The sequence below is a fragment of the Notolabrus celidotus genome, unplaced genomic scaffold (assembly GCF_009762535.1).
Source record: "Notolabrus celidotus isolate fNotCel1 unplaced genomic scaffold, fNotCel1.pri scaffold_468_arrow_ctg1, whole genome shotgun sequence".
In the NCBI taxonomy this organism is placed as follows: Eukaryota; Metazoa; Chordata; class Actinopteri; order Labriformes; family Labridae; genus Notolabrus; species Notolabrus celidotus.
Genome location: NW_023260275.1, coordinates 1 through 20,510, shown reverse-complemented (window position 1 = coordinate 20,510; position 20,510 = coordinate 1). Strand labels below are relative to the sequence as shown.

General features: G+C 41.4%; 1 protein-coding gene across 1 annotated transcript; it reads right to left on the bottom strand.

The window, feature by feature from the left end:
• Positions 1-2,122: 2,122 nt before the first annotated feature.
• Positions 2,123-19,816, bottom strand: LOC117809838 (neural cell adhesion molecule L1-like; the record flags this gene model as incomplete). The annotated part of the gene is made up of 11 exons (XM_034679360.1): positions 19,643-19,816; positions 14,949-15,051; positions 13,048-13,217; positions 7,767-7,889; positions 6,996-7,166; positions 6,416-6,530; positions 5,888-6,072; positions 5,669-5,800; positions 4,501-4,644; positions 3,798-3,909; positions 2,123-2,283 (listed from the first exon to the last, which is right to left on the bottom strand). Coding segments are annotated over exons 1-11 (1,561 nt in total), but the record flags the coding sequence as incomplete, so codon positions are not given.
• Between the last annotated feature and the right edge of the window lie 694 nt (positions 19,817-20,510).

Here is a 20,510-nt window from a genome sequence, read left to right as displayed (position 1 = left end):
TTATGTCTTTGGAAAAATCATGTTTTGAGCCTCAGCTTCAGTGTGACTGAGCTGATGGATTTCAATCTTCTACATGTTTTCAGCTGTAAAGAAGTCTCTCCAGGTACAAACAGTCGATGAAGCAGGTTCACTAAATGACTCAGGTTGTTTCTCTCAGTGTCTGAATCACATGAAGAGAGAGGGATCTTTTTATTAGAGGTAATTTCTCTTTATTTGATCAAAAATAGACAGAAGCAGAAATTACACTCTGCAGAACACGGGGGTTTCTGGTCTGCAGCTTTCTCTGTTGTTTTGTTTTTGCATGTTTGTGTGATTCAGAAATACCAAGTTTGATCATAACTGAGCATTTAAAACACCAAAACACCAAAACGACACAACCTAACTCACTGAGAGGTAGAACAGCAACTCCTTTAAGATAAAAGTGACTTCTTTTCTCTTCTTTCTAAACAAAAACAGCTGATGGATGAAAATCCTCCAAGGTGCCAAACCCCAATGACAGAAGCAGACATTTAACTCTACAGAATACAGGAGTTGTTAGTCTCTCTCTGCCTTGATGGTTTGTTTTGGGTGTTATTGTGTGTTACAGAAATATTGAGTTGGATCTGGAGTAACCGTTTAAAACACATTAGTCCCACAACCAACCAGACTAACAGAGTCTGTGGTAGACGAGCAACTCCCATGCTCTGTGGGATTAAATGGCTGGATTTATCAGCTGAGTTTGTGATTTAAGATTGTTTTTTTTACCCACATGAGGTGATAAACCAGCTACCAGACCTCACTCACAAAACAAGCTATTTACTTTGCTGAGCAGAGGAGTTGCTGGTCTACCTCGGTCTCGACAGGGTCTTTGTATTGTGTGTGTGATTGTGTGCTGCAGGAATAATATGTTAGATCCACAGTTACCATTTAAAACACAAAAGCCACACAATAACACAACTTAAATAACGGACTGAGTCACGGGTAGATCAGCAGCTCCCATCCTCTGCAAGGTCAAATGACTGTTTCTTTTAAAGCTGTTTGATAGATTCAGAGGGAGCATACTACAGCTGTTTATGGATTTAAAAAAACAAGGTTTTACCAGGATATAAAGGTCTGCAGAAACACACTAACTGACACAGTGGTAGATCAGCAGCTCCTGTGCTCTGCATGGTAAATTAACTGATTCTTTCAATAGAGTTTGTGGACTTTAAGGGAACAATCAGCAGCTGTTTCTGGCTGAATAGCGTTTTAACCAGAACAAAAAGATCTATAGAAACATATTAACTGACATACTAGTAGACCAGCAACTCCCATCCTCTGCAAGGTAGAATGACTGTTTCTTTTAAAGCTGTTTTATAGATTCAGAGGGAGTGTACTACAGCTGTTTATGGATTTAAAAAGGAGGTTTTACCAGGATATAAAGGTCTGCAGAAACACACTAACTGACACAGTGGTAGACCAGCAACTCCCATCCTCTGCAAGGTAGAATTATTGTTTCTTTCAGCAGAGTTTGGTGGCGTTTGAAGGGAGCAATTATATTTCCCTTTTGAAATAAAGAGTTTAACCATAATAAAAAGTTGATAAATACAAACTGACTGACACAGTGGTAGACCAGCAACACATGACTGATTCTTTCAATGGAGTTTGGTGGGTTTAAATAGAGTATTCAACCACTGTTTCTGGTTTGGAAAAGTGGCTTAACTATAACAAAAAGGGTCTATAAAATCCCTCCAGTTAATGTAGTGCTAGACCAGCAACTCCTGTGTTCTGCAAGGTAAAACTGTTGATGTAGTCCATAGAGTTTAGTGGGTTTGAAGGAAGCATTGGATAGCTGTTTCTGGTTGAAAAATCAGTTTTATCAAGACACAAAGTTCTATGAACACACTGACTGACACAGGGGAAGACCAGCAACTCATGTGTTGTGCAGGGTAAAATAACAGATTAATTCCATAGAGGTTGGAGGATTTAAAGGGAGCAATCAACACCTGATTATAGATTCAAAAAGGGGTTTATCTTAACAAGAACACTCAACGCAGGGGTGGACCTGCAACTCCTTCTGCAGGGTAAAATAACTGTCTGTCTTTGGGTTCCTCTTAGCATTGTTGTGTGTGTGTGTGTGTGTGTGTGTGTGTGTGTGACTCACTGAAAACTTCCAGGTGAGCGGTGATGGTGATGTTGGTGTGCCTGATGGAGCAGATGTAGAATCCGCTGTCCTCCGGGCTGGCTTTGTGCAGCCTGATCGTCCCGTTGGTCAGCAGAGAGATGCCAGCATGTGACAACAGAGGAAGCCCATTCTCATCCTCCCTACAGAGAACACACACACACACACACACACACACACACACACACACACACACACACACACACACACACACACACACACACACACACACACACACACACACACACATATTGATCTCACAGACATCAATAAGAGGTGTTACAGCAGCTCTGTCTTAATGAGCCTTTCAGGGTTTGCTCCAATGTAACACACCCAGACATTAATGCCACAGCAGCATCAATAAAACAGAGTTACTCATTCGTGGGAGAGGGTTTCCGGACTCAAAGGAAGGGTGGACGGGGCGAGATCAATACACGATGAGAGAAAAGGAGGAGAAGAGGAGTCAATCCGGACATTATGGGAGTGTAATGTTTAAGATCACTCAGCAAAATCCAGAGATATAAACTCATTTAGATGCATCAACACGCCAGAAGACCTCAGGGTGCCTCAGGGTGCCTCAGGGTGCAGAGACTCATGATTCCTGCTCTCATGTTTGAGGAGTTTACTCCAAATAAAACTTAAAACTTGTTCTAAAGTTATACAGTTAGTTAAACAGCTTCAGAATGACCCAACATGAGCCGATAAAAGCACGCTGGTGACTCTGCTTTTTGTTACTGCAGCCACCAGAGGGCGCTGCTCTGTTGAGAGTAAATACCAGGGTCTGTTTCTGACATGATGAGTCTCTAAAATTTAAAAAGAAAAAGAAAAATGATTTTAAGGGTGAAATATGATTCTTCACATATCGTATTTTATTTTTCATCTTTAAGATAAGGCAGCTGTATTTCTGAGTAAAGACCCAAAACAACAGCTTAAAGACATCCCATATTCAGAGAGGTAGTTTCATTTTAAAGTAACAATAATACAGTTTTTAATTTTCCAACAAGGACAGCAGCTCACATTAAATTAATTTAACAAACAGGAGAACTGAACATTATGGGGCAGCAGGATACACCCTGTGTGTAGGATTGAGATCTAATTAAATCAGACTTTAAATCAGTTTCACCTTCATGCCGAGGTCAGGCCACACGTTAGACACACAGTTATAGCCCGGTCTGGTTTTTGTAGACCCGGTGAAGGTCTGAGTGAACGAAAACCAAGACTACATGACCGAATGACAGGAAGTTGAGCATGTTTAATTTTTCTTACTGCTTTTTAAAATGTATTTATTTTTATTAGTTGTTAATTATTTATTTTTATCTTATATTATCTTTATTTATATTTTTATTATTGAAGTTTTATTTAATTAAGTTTACATTTCTGTTATCTATTTATTTTTATTTCTTTATTTTCATTATTTTTTAATTTATATTTATTTCTATTTTTTTTCTATTTTCTATTTCTTAAGTTTAATTTGATTAATTTTTCAATTAATTTTTAATCTCTTTATATTTATTTGTTGTAATTTATTTTTATTGTGTATTTACTTTTATTTATTTATTTATTATTATTATTTTCTATATTGATGCTTTTTCATTTATTTTTCTATTTCTTAAGTTTATTAAAGTTTCAGTGTGAGTGCTGTGTTCCTGTTTCTCACCATGTGACCTGTGGCTGAGGAGAGCCGAAGGATTCACAGTGCAGCATGATGTCTCCTCCTTCAGTGACTCTGTACACCACTCCATCCGAGGACAGGATCTGAGGAGGCAGCTCTGAAACACAGAAACACACACACGGTGTTGTTTATGAGTTTAAAGTTTATTTAAAGTTTATTTAAAGTTTCAGTTTAAAGTCACAGAAACACACAGTGTTGTTTATGAGTTTAAAGTTTATTTAAAGTTTCAGTTTAAAGTCACAGAAACACACGGTGTTGTTCATGAGTTTAAAGTTTATTTAAAGTTTCAGTTTAAAGTCACAGAAACACACGGTGTTGTTTATGAGTTTAAAGTTTATTTAAAGTTTATTTAAAGTTTATTTAAAGTTTTAGTTCAAAGTCACAGAAACACACGGTGTTGTTCATGAGTTTAAAGTTTATTTAAAGTTTATTTAAAGTTTTAGTTTAAAGTCACAGAAACACACGGTGTTGTTCATGAGTTTAAAGTTTATTTAAAGTTTATTTAAAGTTTCAGTTTAAAGTCACAGAAACACACGGTGTTGTTTATGAGTTTAAAGTTTATTTAAAGTTTCAGTTTAAAGTCACAGAAACACACGGTGTTGTTTATGAGTTTAAAGTTTATTTAAAGTTTATTTAAAGTTTATTTAAGGTTTCAGTTTAAAGTCAGCAGAGCGAGGGATGGACTCACCAACGACGTAGAGGTAGGTGTTCACGAGGATGGCACCGTGTCTGTTTGTGGCCTCACACTGATACACAGCCGTGTCTGCGTACACCACGTCCCTCAGGATCAACACGCCACCCAACACACTGCGGCGAGGGTCAGAGTCCACTTCTGCAGAGGAGAGGGGGATGAAGAGGAGGAGGAGGAGGAGGAGGTTAAAGGAGGAGGAGGAGGAGGAGGTGAAGAGGAGGTGAAGAGGTTAAAGGAGGAGGAGGAGGTGAAGAGGAGGAGGAGGAAGAGGAGGTGGAGGAGGAAGATGAGGAGAGGGGGATGAAGAGGAGAAGGTGAAGAGGTTAAAGGAGGAGGTGAAGAGGTTAAAGGAGGAGTTTGTCAAAGAGAAACTTTCCTCTCGGTCGAACACAAAGAAATGTTTGAACAGGAAGTCGTCGACCAACAGGAGAAGCTGCAGCTGACACTCTCTCTCTTTTCTTCCCTTCATCCCTTTGTTTTTATTTTCATTTCCATTCCTTTATTTCTACTCTTCTTTTCCCCATCCTTCCCTTCATCCATCAAACTTTCTTTCTTTCTTTCTTCTCTGAGGTAGTTATGCGTCTCATCGCTCCTTTCTCTCTGGTTCCCGTCCGATGTTCACTTCTTTCTTTTATCCTTCCCCTCATCCTTCCTTCTTTCTATATTTACTTTCTTTAATCTGCAATCTTCTCTTGTTCCTCTCCTCTTTTCTCCTTTGTTTCTGTCGTTTATCCTTATTCCTTCTACCTCTTCCTATCTTCCTATCTTCCTATCTTTATTGATCTCTTTCCTGTCAGTCGAGTTTCCTGTTTAATTCATCTGAACTAAAGAGTCTTCCCTCTCTTTATCTCTCTCTCTTCTCTTCTTCTTTTCATTCTTTCTCTCTGTTTTATTGAACAGAGTGGATTCAGGAAACGATCTCCACTCTTCTCTCTCTCTCTCTCTTCCCTGAACTCTCTCTCTCTCTCCGTCCCCCTCCACCTCTGTGTTAGAAAGTGAAGATGCTGAGCGCTGCACTTTGAGACTTTGAGTGAACTTCCTTCTCCATCAGAGGCGGAGGAGTCTCAGAGGTTCAGGGAAGCGGTTCAGGTCTTTCATCCATTCTTCAGGAGGAGAGATAAAAACAGAAGAATAAATAAAGGGAGGGGACTCTGAGAGTCTGTACCTGAGATGGGCTCCCCGTTGATCCTCCAGGTGACCACCGGGGTCGGGATCCCTTCAGCCTGACAGTCCAGACGCACAGTCTCTCCTGGGGCGTAGAGCAGGTTCTGAGGCTCCTTCACCCAGTACGGAGCGGCTGCAGAATAAAACAGCAGAATCAAGAAGGGATGAATAATCTGGATTAAGTCTGTCACTCAGAGCAGAGAGAGGTTTAAAGTGTTACCTTCCACAGTGACGGTGAAGGAGTGAGTCACCGAGCCGTGGGTGTTGAAGGCTCTGCACTCGTACTCTCCGTCGTCCTCCTGAGTGACGCTGTCGAAGCGCAGCCAGCGGTTGTGCTTCTCCAGCTGAGCGCTCGTCTCCTCCAGGCTTCCATCTTTCTTCTTCCACTCCACCTTTGGAGTCGGGCTGAAGAGACGAGAGGACAGAGAAGAGGAAGATGTGATTAACAGAGAAGTGAGGAGGGAGGAGGAGGAGGGATGGAGAGAGATAAGAAGGAGGATGTAACCTCCTGTTTCCTCATCAAAGTAAAACAGAAGGAAACAGCAACGTCATGAAACCATGACTGAGTGAAGTTATTCAGATGTTGATGCTGAATGTATGAAGTCACTGTCTAGATGTAGTCACACACACACACACACACACACACACACACACACACACACACACACACACACACACACACACACACACACACACACACACACACACTCACTCACACACACTCTCTCCTCCACACAGACAGACTTACAGGCCTTTGGGGATACACTCCAGGATGAAGCTGCGCTCCCTGAGAGCCAGCACTGTGGAGTGAGTTCCCTGAGGAGTGAAGAGGTGAGGTTTCCTGTCGTGAACCACGTCGTTACCTGCAGAGAGAAAGCACCAGACATCAGAACACCCTGAACTAAGACTTATGTAGTGACACTGTGTTAGAGAACTTCCTTTACTGAGGCTGATTTTTGTGTGAAAGCATGATTTTAAATACAAAGTCTGTAACAAAGAAAGCATGTCAAGTGGGGTTTGTGTTTGAAGACACATTTAAAGGGATGGAAAGTTAATTCTGATGGAGCAGCGATGATGCTTCTTTGGCCAAGCTTAATAAACTCTGATGTTTGACTTTGTCTGCGTCGCTTTATTGAACAAGTCAGCAGCTGAGTGTGACGGGATTAGGCAGATCGAAGGATGACTAAACTTGGCTTCAGACTGATCATCTCTAATAAGAGTCATCAGTGTGTGTGTGTGTGTGTGTGTGTGTGTGTGTGTGTGTGTGTGTGTGAGAGTGTGTGAGAGTGTGTGTGTGTGTGTGTGTGAGAGTGTGTGTGTGTACTCACTCCGGTTGACAGTGAGAGAGACAGCGGTTTCGGGGAGAATGGTCCTGGCTGCAGCATACTGGGCGTTGCAGATGTAGTCCGCTCTGCTGTCAGACTTCACAACATTAGAGAAGTACAAGTTTCCATTCAGGCCGACGGTCACTCTGTCGCTCTCCTTTATGTGCACCATTTCTGAAACAAACAACACACACACACACACACACACACACACACAGATGAGAGGGAGAGACGCTCACCAGATTGTTGCAGATGTTCCCTCCCTGTGTCCTGTAGTTTTTAGTGAGCGCTTCAAGCTCGCTTAGTTTCCTAAACATGCACCAGGGGAGCAAACCAAGAAGCTCCAAATCTTCTAATGCACTGCAGTATTGACTTTCCTGAGTGAGGGAAACAAAACTGACAACTTAAAAGGACCTCTTATCAAACAGGCTGTGAGCGACAGAAGGAGAGAGAGAGAGAGGAGGGAGGAGAAGAAAAGTAAAGAAATATAAAAATAAGGAGCCAAAAAGCCTGGTCTGAGAGTGCTGCATTCATTAGTGTGAGTGGAAACGCTCTGCAATGCAGCGCAGTGATGCAAATCCCTCCAACAGGGCCGTCAGGTGGAATAAAGGATGCAGAGCTGCTGGGATATTAGAGTCACAGTGAGGAGCAGAGACACACACACGCACAGCCTGGATGACTAATGAGAGACAAAGCGTCCGTCTGTCTGTCACGCTGAATCCAAGCTAATAAAGTGGACAGAAAACACAGAGCCCAAATGAGAAACAGACTCACTCTTGTCCATCCAGTGGATGTGTGGGGGGGTGGAGCTCTCAGGGGGGCTGCAGGACAGGACGATGCTGTCCCCCTCGATGGTCTCAGCACGGATTTTATGTTGTTTCTGGAGGACGGGTTGAGCTGAAACACAGAGGCACAGATTATAACTCAGATCTTCTTCATCACTGTCACTGAAATCATACAGGACGATATCTTCACTTTAAACTGATCTAAGATATAACATCATAAGATACTCTGCTACTCTGAAACCTGGGCCTCGTTTATCAGGAGAAACAAGGCAGAAGGACTGAAGCAACGTTCATGATCTGCAAAGTACCAGGAACTGTTAGTTCCAGCCATACAACAAAGATGACCCCATAGAAGGAGACAGACAGGACGACATCGTCATGTGTGATGCTACAGTTAGCCTGTTAGCATGAAGGAGATTCCTCTTGTGCTGTTTTTGATTGTGCAGATGGATTCACTGAATCATCACTTGGAAGGAGACGAGTGTGAGTAACGAAGTGGATTCAAAACGCCTGAAAGGCTCGACTTAAAGCAAGAAGATGGACTTTAAGAGCCATGGTAGACCTGTAGTTCTTTTCAGGGGGGTAGATTAACTAACCAGAACTACATGCTGTAATATGAAACAACATGAAACAATATTAAATGATAAGAATCGATAAACAGAACAATACCATACGCTTTATTGTCCACATAGTAAAATGTGTCTTATAGTTCAGACCCTGGTTCCTGCTTTTGTAACATGCAGAGGAACTTTACCCCTTTAGTCCAGGGGTAGATAATCTCCCCCCTAAAAAGCCCCTGCTAGGGGGGTAGTACTTTTCAAAGGTCCCAGGATTTTCAGGGGGCGGGGCCTGTAATGCTGAACGTGTCTGATTGGTAGATTAACCTCAGTGTTTTTATTCCTCCCTCCGTCCACAATAACATCACACACATCTGTGATTCTCTTGATTTCTCTTTCTTTCATTAGTTTTTATTTGTTCTATCTTTTTTGTATGTGTGTGTACTTTTCAAAAGAAGAAGCTGTGATTCTCCGGGTCAACCTTTTTGCCGTTTTTTTTTTTCATTTTGTTTTTGCCAAAAATCAAAATTTTCATTTTTCAAAAAAAAAAAAAAAAATTTTAATTTTTTAAAAAAAAAAAAATTAAAATTTTTTTCAAAAATCCAAAATTTTTTCAAAAATTTTTTTTTTTCAAAATTTTTGGGTCAATTTTCTTTTTCAAAATTTCTTTTGTCAAAAATTTTTTTTTCAAATTTTTTTTTGTCAAATTTCTCCTAAAACCATTCACAGTCATTGTTTTTTTCCATCTGTGATTCTCTTGATTTCTCTTTCTTTCATTAGTTTTTATTTGTTCTATCTTTTTTGTATGTGTGTGTACTTTTCAAAAGAAGAAGCTGTGATTCTCTTGATTTAGCAGCTTGTAACAGTAGTCTTCTCTCAGCCCACCGTGAATGCGTCTCTCCTCCCGGTGTTCCGGTTTTAAAAGTGACCCTGTAAACTGGAGACCTTCAGCTGAACGTGTCAGTGTTTGTGGAGTTTACACAGCTGTTGAAACACAGAGGGAGTTCCTGGGAATGCAAACTAGTTTAGTTTTTATTAAGATTTCAAAATATCCTCATCAGATATTTAATGATGGTCTAAAGACGTTTATGAGGGATGCATCCGGCTGAGAGTCTCCAGTTAACAGGGTCGCCGTTTAAACCAAAACACCGGCCGATCTCTGCGATCACGGCTTTTTGAGTTCAAAAGGATTTTAAAGCCGTGTTGAAACGTCTTTGCTACTCGCGCTTATCTCCTCTCACGTGTTGATTCAGTGAATCCATCTGTGATGAAATATAGCACCATCTAAAACAGACCAGCTGAGTCTCTAAATGCTAACAGGCTAACTGTTGTGTTGATTCATTCTTTGCTTTTTCATGTTTTTAACCGCAGGCGCAAAATTTTCAGTTTTTCTGCTTTCGGAGCACAATTTCAAATTTGAGAAAGATTAATTTTTTCGACATGCTCCAGGTCAACTTTTTTTTCAAATTTTTTTTCCAAATTTCTTTTTCAAATTTTTTTTTCAAATTTTTTTTTCAAATTTTTTTTTCAAATTTTTTTTTCAAATTTTTTTTTCAAATTTTTTTTTCAAATTATTTTTTTCAAATTTTTTTTTTAAATTTTCTTTTCCAATTTTTTTCTAAAACCATTCACATTCATTGTTTTTTCAATCTGTGATGAATGGCATTCCTCTTTGTGTTACTGCCCTCTACTGGTCTGGTGGTGTAGTGCATTTACTTTTTTTCCACCATACGTCACTGGCCTGATTTACACAATCTACCCGGGACTTCAGCCCACGGGGGGACCAGGAACCTTTTAGTTCACAGAACTCTTGGTCCAAATGCACCTTAAAAGGTCCCCGTTCCTGGGGAAAGTTATTGCCGTGGAAAAGCACCTTTTGTGTCAAAGAAGTCTACAGCAATATAAAGACAGTCTGTGATTGAAAAGAAGGTTCCATCTTCAACAAAGAAAGTTTCTATCTCTGCAGAGAACATGTCTGTGAAGTTCTCAAACACTTAGAAGGACGATCTGTGCTTTACTTTACAACAACAGGAACTTTTATGGACTTACTTTGATCAGATGGAATCTGTTGCAGCCGTTTAGTGACGGCAAGCTGAAGCAACCTACCGGAGCTACTCTGAGTTTAACTTTTTAAACTTAATTATCATCTAAATTTGTAAAATTAGGTCTCACATGAGTACAATAAGCCCCTCCCCCTTCATCACCTGGATCACAGCAGCTCTGGTTTGTATCAGTGTGTGTTGTATTAGCAGTCGTCTCTGTCACAGGCGTGTTCAGTAAATGATGCAGTGAGCTGCTGCAGAGAGCCTGCAGTGAGTCAGTGCACCTCCCTGGCTTCAGTATGTTTGTTTCAGATGAGGTTGATATCTTCAAGCTTACTCTACAGTTTTTTTAATGCTGTGAATAGAGCCTGAGTTCACTCTGGATGCAGTTTTTATCCCCTCACAGGTTCTGTTACTCGACAGGCACAGCGTCTCCTCCTCTTTTTAACAGTCTGTGTGTGTTTGAGGCTGAACTCTGTCAGGTGATACTTCCCAGCATCCCCTCCTGAACCCTCCCAGCAAAGTGACGTCACCGCCCTGTCTCCAGGAAATCGTTTCCAGGGTAACAAGAGATGAGAGAGCAGAACAGGTGGCCCCAGTCAACCTCACTGAGTCACTGGAGTGTGTGTGTGTGTTTACGTGTGTGAGTGTGTGTGGGAGGTGAGGAGGGTTTGTGTGCTACTGTACCGCCTTCATAACATTTCATTCATGGGATTATATGAGTCAGCATGAGAGCTGCTGTACGACGTATAGTGTGTTTGGATTTAACTCATCTAAGCCTCTTCTGGAGGACTCGTTAGAGTCCAAAGATCTGCTAACAGGGGACAGATTCTAAATCCACTGCTCTCCAGGAAATGAATGTCAGCGTATTTGGTAACCCTGAAAGCTACTGGAAAAAAACAAACTGGATGAGCAAAAACATCCTCAAACTCAACTACAATAAATCTGAACTCATTCTCATCGGCCCCAAATCCCTCCGCCCCTCCACCCAGAACTCCTCACTGAGCATCCATAACCACACAGTCACACCCTCCACAGGAGTCCGTAACCTCTGCATCATCCTCGACCCCACTCTCTCCTTCAAACCACACATCAGAAACATCACCCAAACATCCTTCTTCCTCCTCAGATCCTCTCTCTCCTCCTCTGCTGCAGAAACTCTCCTCCACGCCTTCATGACCTCCAGCATCTTCTCTACGGCCTTCCCTCCACTGACCTCCAAAAACTGAGTTCAGACCTCAGCTGCCCGGTTACTCACCCACTCCTGCTCCAGAGCCCACATCACACCCATCCTTTAGCAGCTCCACTGGCTCCCCATACAGCACCGAGTCCACTTCAAGATCCTGCTCATCACCTCACCTCGCCCCCTCATACCTGACCGACCTCCTCAAACACCACTCCCCATCTCGCCGCCTCAGATCATCAGATGCAGATCTCCTGTCCCCCATCACGAAGACCTTTGCCATCGCTGCCCCGACTCTCTGGAACTCACTCCCTCCAAACATCCACAACTCTGACTCACTCAATCATTTAAAAACCACCTCAAGACCCTCCTGTCCCACAAACTACAACACATGACCTCTACCCCCCCCCCCCCCCCTCTGTCTCTGTCTCTGTTCTGTTTGATTTATTTTTTACATTTATTTTTTCTTTACTTTTAAATTTTTAAATTTTTAGATGTTACATTTAATTTTAATAAATATAAATATATATTTAGAATTTTCACATTTTTTAAATGTTAAAATGTTATTTTTTCTGTAAAGCGACTTTGAGTACCATGAAAAGTGCCAAACAAATCCAATCAATTATTATTATTATTATTATTATCATTGTTGTTGTTGTTATTATTATTATTATCATTGTTGTTGTTGTTATTATTATCATTGTTGTTGTTGTTGTTATTATTATCATTGTTGTTGTTGTTGTTATCATTGTTGTTGTTGTTATCATTGTTGTTGTTGTTGTTATTATCATTGTTGTTGTTGTTGTTATCATTGTTGTTGTTGTTGTTATCATTGTTGTTGTTGTTATCATTGTTGTTGTTGTTGTTATCATTGTTGTTGTTGTTATCATTGTTGTTGTTGTTATCATTGTTGTTGTTATCATTGTTGTTGTTGTTGTTATCATTGTTGTTGTTGTTGTTATCATTGTTGTTGTTGTTATCATTGTTGTTGTTATTATCATTGTTGTTGTTGTTGTTATCATTGTTGTTGTTGTTGTTATCATTGTTGTTGTTGTTGTTATCATTGTTGTTGTTGTTATCATTGTTGTTGTTGTTATCATTGTTGTTGTTATCATTGTTGTTGTTGTTGTTATCATTGTTGTTGTTGTTGTTATCATTGTTGTTGTTATCATTGTTGTTGTTGTTGTTATCATTGTTGTTGTTGTTATCATTGTTGTTGTTGTTGTTATTATCATTGTTGTTGTTGTTGTTATCATTGTTGTTGTTGTTGTTATCATTGTTGTTGTTGTTATCATTGTTGTTGTTGTTGTTATCATTGTTGTTGTTGTTATCATTGTTGTTGTTGTTATCATTGTTGTTGTTATCATTGTTGTTGTTGTTGTTATCATTGTTGTTGTTATCATTGTTGTTGTTGTTGTTGTTGTTGTCGTTGTTGTTGTTGTTGTTGTTGTTGTTAGTACTGATTCCTGTGTGCACTGTGAGCCTCACCCTCTACAATGACCCGTACGGTTTGAGTCATGGCGGTTCCCAGTATGTTGGAGGCGTAGCAGAGGTATGTGCCGTCGTACGATTCGATGTCTTCATCCTCGCTGGCTCTCAGAGTCCCGGTTCCTTTACCCGTCGTCTCCATCATCTTTCCATTTTTCACCCAGCGGAACCTAAAGAGAGGAGGAGGAGGAGGAGGAGGAGGAGGAGGAGGAGGAGGAGGAGGAGGAGAGAGATCTTCATCATGTCGCCAAGACAGTGTTTCCTCTGTGATCCAGTCCCGGATTACAGAGTGACAAGGTTCAGATATCATTTTCAATAATTGGATGTGTAATATAAGAAACATAAGACATAACATTTTTAATTCTTGAATTATATTTTTGTCCTTTTTGCCTTTATTGGATAGGACAGCTGAAGAGAGAGAGGAAGTGTGGGGAGTAGAGAGCGGGGGAAGACATGCAGGAAATGGTCACAGAAATTGAACCGGCGACCTCTGCGATGAGGACTGTAGCCTCTGTATGTGGGGCGCTAAGACCGCTAGTCCACCAGCGCCCCACATTACATTTAAAAATACTGATGCAATTTTACTCTTAATATACGGGAGCCCTGAAAGGACATTATTGAATACATCTTATTTGCTTTCTGGTCTTATTTCCCTCATTATCTCAAGAAATCAGAGAAAATAAAATGTATTTAAACATGTCCTTTATTTTCTAAGATATTGAGATTACGAGTCTTCCAATGAGAGGCTCAGCTGACTTGATTGACAGGCGGGAACACTGTAGCAGTTTGGTTGAGTTCAACATTTCCAATATGGCTGCCACTGATTGGCCTCAAAGCAGCTCTTCAGAAACAGACGGGTGACGTCCCGGAGACTACGTCCATTATTTATACAGTCTATGGCTGTGACATGTTACAAGGACAGGGGCGGAGCCAGGGGGTGAAATCTGATTGGCCACTCTGAAATCCTTCACTATGATTGGCTGTTTGCCTCGTTACCTTTCAAAGTTAAACATCATCTGCATGAAGATGACATTACTTTGGTTATTTCACATTCAAAGAAAATAAAAGGTTTGATTATTGGACATAACTGTCCCATGTTAGGGGAAAGCTTGTAATGTTTACCCCGCCCGGCCACGCCTACAACAGGTTTAACCACCCCAGTCCAAAAGGTTGTGATTGTAGGATTATTCTGTTTTATTTTGAAGGAGGATATTAGAAGAGAAGCCAGCTTCCTGTAATTAAAGGAGGAACATGTGAAGTAAAAGAGGAGGGAAGGTTTCACAAAAATACAACCTTTTCTCTTCAAATTGGGATTTTATTCTCTTAGAGTGACAACTTTAATGTGTTATTATCAGTGTGTATCCATATCTAATCCTCTGTCTCTTTAAACTGAAGATAAGAGTCATGTTTTTAAAGATTCATGTGTTCATAACGACACAAAGGGGAAGAAGTCAGACGATGCAGAAGAGTCCGTGTTGGTCTTTTCTTGGATTTGTTGACATCAACAAAAAAACATAATAACGACTATCACCGGCCTGTTTCTGACAGATATAAAAATGAAAGGATGGGAAGGATAGAGGTCAGAGAGGACAGAGGAGGAGAGGAGGGAGGAGGGAGGAGTCAGAGGAAGTGAAAACACAAAGAGAGACAGAACAACAGAGGGATGATGTTGTTATTGTTGTGATCTCATTAAAGGGACATTTATCTCCATGCCAACAGTGAGGCCGGAGGGAGGAAGTGGACAAACAGTCGGACACATGCATGCTCCTCGTTTGTCAATTATATTACACACACACACACACACACACACACACACACACACACATTTATGGACACACACACATATATGGACACACACACACTCTGGGTTAGTGACACACAGATAAGACTGCTGTACGTACGTGGGTGTCGGGTTACCGGTGGCCTCGCAGGGCAGATAGATGTCCTCTGGAGAAAAAGCGGTGTGCGATGAAGGCATCTCCATCATCACTGGAGGCTGAGACACTGAACACACACACACACACACACACACACACACACACACACACACACACACACACACACACACACACACACACACACACACGGACACACAGAAATTTAATACCTAGAAAACATGCGTCTCCTCTTTCAGCAGGTCCGTCTATGATTCTCTAACGAGCTGATTTGTGGTCATTTCCATTTTTCCACCAGCTTTGAAACATTTCTGGACTTATTATGAAGTTATTAGAGGAGCTGAATTATTCATACCAAATGTTTTAGAATGTCTACATCATGTTGAACGAATACAGCCGAACTTGTGCAGAAAATAAAAGCATGTAATGGACTGTGACCACATCCTGCTCTAAGTGGCTGACTTGTGAAGTCGACAACAAACAAGCTTTTCAAAGCATGAACAAATCCGGCCCAGCCTCAGTGAGTGTGCAGTCTGCAGAGTTCAGACCTGAGTCTGTTACAGGAGGAGTTTGACATCACTGGAAGTTCACTTTTTTACTTTCTCGCCAAGATTCAGACGAGGAAATCGATACTGCTCACGTCTTTGTGTCAACTTGCTTGACCGCATAACCCCAGGCATTTTGTAAAAACTACTTCCTGTTTCTTCAAAGCTGACTATGATGTGGCTGCAGGTTCATACACACCATGCAGACCACAGGCTGGAAGAAGAAATCACTGAAGTATGGTGATCTTCAACAGCAGCATCTTACGTTTAGGTGCAAGAAGCATTGGGAGGAAAAGATAGACGGGGGGCGCTCAGTGGTCCGGACATGAAGTAAAGGTTTTGTTTGCTGCATTTTTAAAGTTCTTGCCGTCATAAGTCAAATAAACCTGCAGGATTAAGGGACCTGATTCTTAACTCTGTATCTTTAAATGTGGCATCTCTCTGAGGCCTCCACTAAAAGATCAAAATGCTTTAGTCTGCATGTTTTTGTCCCTGTTTTACCAACTTGAATTACCTCTGTGTCGCAGTGACGCCGTAGCCTGTGCTGTAGGTCCGTTTAGCCCGTTTTGGATGCAGAAGCCTGAGGACCCTTACCTGACGTGCATCTACACCAAAATGTAACTACGTGCCGACACAACGTGGACCACAAGCCCTGTGATTGGTCTGCTGGATGGCATGTATTTTCTGCATTTACAACACTTCCAGAATCGCTGTGCATTTAATCTCCTCAGACGCCTCCTCTCTATTCTTCATGTGATCAGTGCTGTATGATAGCAACATGTATCAGCTCTAAATTAACTTGAGGAAGAAGTTTGGATCAAATCGACTGAAAAGAAGGATCATTTTTATGTTTAATGTCCATCTGTAACCAGCAGAGTCGCCCCCTGCTGGCAGTTATATGCATGTTTGTGAACATGAGGCTGCGTCCACGTCTTGATATCGATTTCCTCTCAATCTCTGCAAGACAGCAAATGTACTCAAATATGTCAAACTACTCCTTTAATTCCCAGTTTTTCCTACCTAAGGTTTAAAAATAAATTGCATGCATGAATTTGGGTGACATCAGAAAAATCTTCATTCCATTTTTAATGGAAAAGCTTTAAAAAATGAAAGAGGGACAAGCTACAGATCTGTCTTCACAGCTTGTTTCACTTTTTCAGCTTCTCCGTGTAAAACATCCCAAACTTAGGACTCCCAGTTATCACGTCCACATTTAACACGTTACATCACTCAGTGTTGGTGCTCCGTGTTCACACAGGCATGCAAGGGACAGATGATGGAGGACGGTACAGCACAGCAGCAACAATAAGACGGCCTCCATCATCCAGGGAACAAAGAGTCACTGCGGTCAGGAGCAATCACACACTCCTTAACCGTCACAACAAAGAGAGACACTTACTGTTATTCACTTTATCTGTTCGTCCACACGAAAGCAAGGAAAGGAGAGCAGAAGACAAACACTTAGAGAGAGGCAGGAGATTAAAAGGATGAGAGGAAGATGTGAAACAGTTCTAAAGACACCTTTCTTTTTTTACTTGGTTATAAATAACAAACATTAAAACCAGCAGACCAGAGGATTTATTTCCCTGGCTCAGACACGATGGCGTCCCGGATCAATTTACATCTTTCCCCTCTGCGTCTCCTTCCCCACCCTCCTCTGCCTCCATGTCTTCACCTTCCCTGTCCTCCTTCATCTATCCCCTCCTCATCGTCTCTTGTTTCCATCCCTCTCTCTCTCTTCCTCTCTCGGCCACACCCAGAGGAGAAGGTGTTTTCCTGAAGGTCAAACTGGACCTGACTCCTCCTCCTCCTCCCCTCCTCTTCTCCTCCTCTCCTCTGGGACCGTGAGGGGCTCAGCTTTCTGACCTTTGAACTTAACCTCAGGGGTCAGAGGTCACTCTAAGCCTTATTGTGAGGATAAGTATATTTGCTTTTCTGCTTCAGTAAAGCCGTTTAAATGTTAGTTTCCCTTCCTGAAGATCTCATTTAATCTTCTTTCAAATAAAGATAAGATCAGATCGATTTACGTTAAAGAAGAAGAGGAGCACCACTTTATTTCATCCTCTGTTTCCCTTCATTTCCCTTCCTCATAAAGATTTACAGCTTCCTGTTATATATGTCGTTTTAATACCTCGTGTTGAATCATGAGCAGACATTTAAAAACATGATCCTGTAATGAAAAGAAATAAACAGCAACAACGACATGAAACATCTGGTGAAAGAACTCGTGTGATCTTTACATTTCTTTTGTTTCAGTGTGAAAATATTTCTGTTTTATTTAAAGAATCAAAAAGAAGTCCTGAAATATGACGAGCTGCTCTCTGTGATACCGATCATTTTAGACTGTCTGCACCTTTAATTGGCCGTTTCTAGGTACCTTTAACTGTGAGGGTATCCTTTAGCATTTGTTACGTTAGATACTCTTCCATGTCTGTGTCTAGGTACCCTTTACTGTCTATTCTAATGTACATTAAACACCTGGGGGAATTTAAAGTCTGTTTAAAAATGTTGAGCAGCATTCAGTTTAGTGTGTGTTTCAGGGTACCCTTTAATGTCTGTTTAAGGTCATTTGGTGCTTGTTTTGAGATGCTCTTTAGTCTCTAACTGAGGGTACCTTGTATTGTCTGTTTCATAGTACCCCTTGGTTTCCAACTTAAGTTCAAATTAGCAGTTTCCAGATCTAGTGGGTTCAGAAATGTTCCACAGCATTCAGTGAAGCGTCTGTAGGTACCCTTGAATGTTTGTTTTAAGGCCAACTTAGCAGTTGTCTTGAGACAACCTTTAACTTATGATGCCCTTTAGTGTCTGTTTCATAGTACCCTTTGTTTTGACAGAGTCTGTTCAGAAATGTCCTGCAGCCTTTCTGTGAAGTGCAATTTAGTGTCTGTTTTTAGGAACCCTTGAATTTTTGTTTTAAGGTATATTTAGGGCTTCTTTTAAGATGCCCATAAGTCTCTGTTTCCAGGAACCCTTTGTTTTCTGTTTTAAGGTGAAACGTAGCATCTATTCAGAAATGTCCACCTGCATTTAATATGTCTGTTTTAGTTACCCTTTAATGTTTGCTTATGAAGACTTACTGTGGCAATTTATCACAGGTACTCTTTTTGTGATCTGTTGTGAGGTACCCTTAAGCATGTTAGGTACCCTCAAACCCCATACCCACAAGCATTTTCTATAGTCTTATTGAAGTTACCCTTTAAGTGTGAATCAAAGAACTATTGAGCAAAGGGTTAAAGATACGCTTTAGCTTTTGAACTTGTGACACGTTGGTGTCTCCCTTTACATCGTAGCCTTTGATGAGAGCGGTTTGAAGGTACCCTTTGGAGTCTGATTTAGCCCTTGAGCATGTGTTCCTAGGTACCCTGTGGAGTCTGATTTAGCCCTTGAGCATGTGTTCCTAGGTACCCTTTGGAGTCTGATTTAGCCCTTGAGCATGTGTTCCTAGGTACCCTGTGGAGTCTGATTTAGCCCTTGAGCATGTGTTCCTAGGTACCCTTAAACTTTGAAGAACTTTCTGTGATCTTTATGTGACCCTCTAAAGTCTGATTATAGGAAATTAACTATTTCCTTCTGTTTCAAAGAACATGTAGTTGTAGCTCTTTCAAGGTTCCCTTTCTGCATCTGTTTCAAGGGTCCCTTAAGCGTCTGTTTTAAGGTACCCTTTGGACAATGCTTTGAAGTAGCTGTTAAACTGTATGTGCTATGAAGCATCTGTTTTAGTATACACTTTGATATACCCTTAAGGTCTTTTGTAACACACCTTGCAGTGTTATTTAGAAGGGACCCTTGTAAATCTGTATTTAGGAACCCCTTTGTTTCTGCTTTAAGATCACATTCTAGCCTTTTTAAAGCTAAGTCAAGATACCCCTTGCTTCTTTTTCAGGGTACCCCAAAGTACTGTTTTGGTGTCTGTGTTAGGGTACCCTCACTGTCTTCTTCAAGTTTTATTCATCATCTGTATCAAGTCTCCTTCAGTGAGTTTTTAAGGGAATCTTAAAACCGGTGGTGCCTTCAATGTTTTGAGGAACCCGTTTGTGTCTGTTTTGTGGTGCCCTAAATGTTTGAACAGGGAACAGGTACACTCAAACCCTGAAAGGAGAAACACAGGTATGACTCTGTTACAGTGAGAGATGTTTACAGTGGAGGAGTACTCACAGCCTCCGGGGATGTGGATGGCTCCCTGAGCGAGCGGAGGCGTGGAGGAGAGGAAGGACAGGGGGAGGAGGAGGAGGAGGACCAGGGGGAGGACCGGGGAGCACGGCCCCCTACAGCCCGTCCACCGACGCTGTGACACACACATCTCTCAATGTCCCATGAAAAGTGACGCGAGACACCCACACACTCATCAACACATAAAAAAACCCTCCCACCCTGAGCGCCCGACCAGACACACACTCCAGGGACGTCCCAGACCCGGAGGAGAGCGACCACGGGTAAACAACAGAGCTTTAAAGAGAGAGGGTGTTCCAAAGTGAGGCTCTCCAAACTCCGGCTGCAGAGAGGAGAGAAGAAGAGGGACGGGGGGAGAGGAGGAGGAGGATGGAGGGTTGACCCAAGAACAAAGGAGGAACAAGGAGGAGAGGAGGGGGAGGAGGGAGGACAGGGAGAGAGAAAGCAGAGACATCATTAATTTCATCAAACATAAATCATCCCAGAACAAGACAAATATTAATCTGCTCCGAAGAGGAAATTTGAATTAATGTTGACCTACAAATTAAAAATTCACAATTAACTCCAGATCCTGTTTGATGTTTAAATTAACTCCAGTATTTAAAAGCTCTCTCTAAGTATATATCCGTCTTTAACACAATGGACGCCTGTTTTCTGAGTCAGAGGCGGAGGGTTAGGTCATCCTGATAAAGACAGGATCAGATCAAAGCAGCAGGAAACATCTTCTCAACTAATGACATTACAAAGGGAGGGTGTGTGTGTGTGTGTGTGTGTGTGTGTGTGTGTGTTTCTGCCACATCCACTGCTTTCTCATTCATCTAAACATCTTCTCTTTTGTCCCCGGCTGCTGACT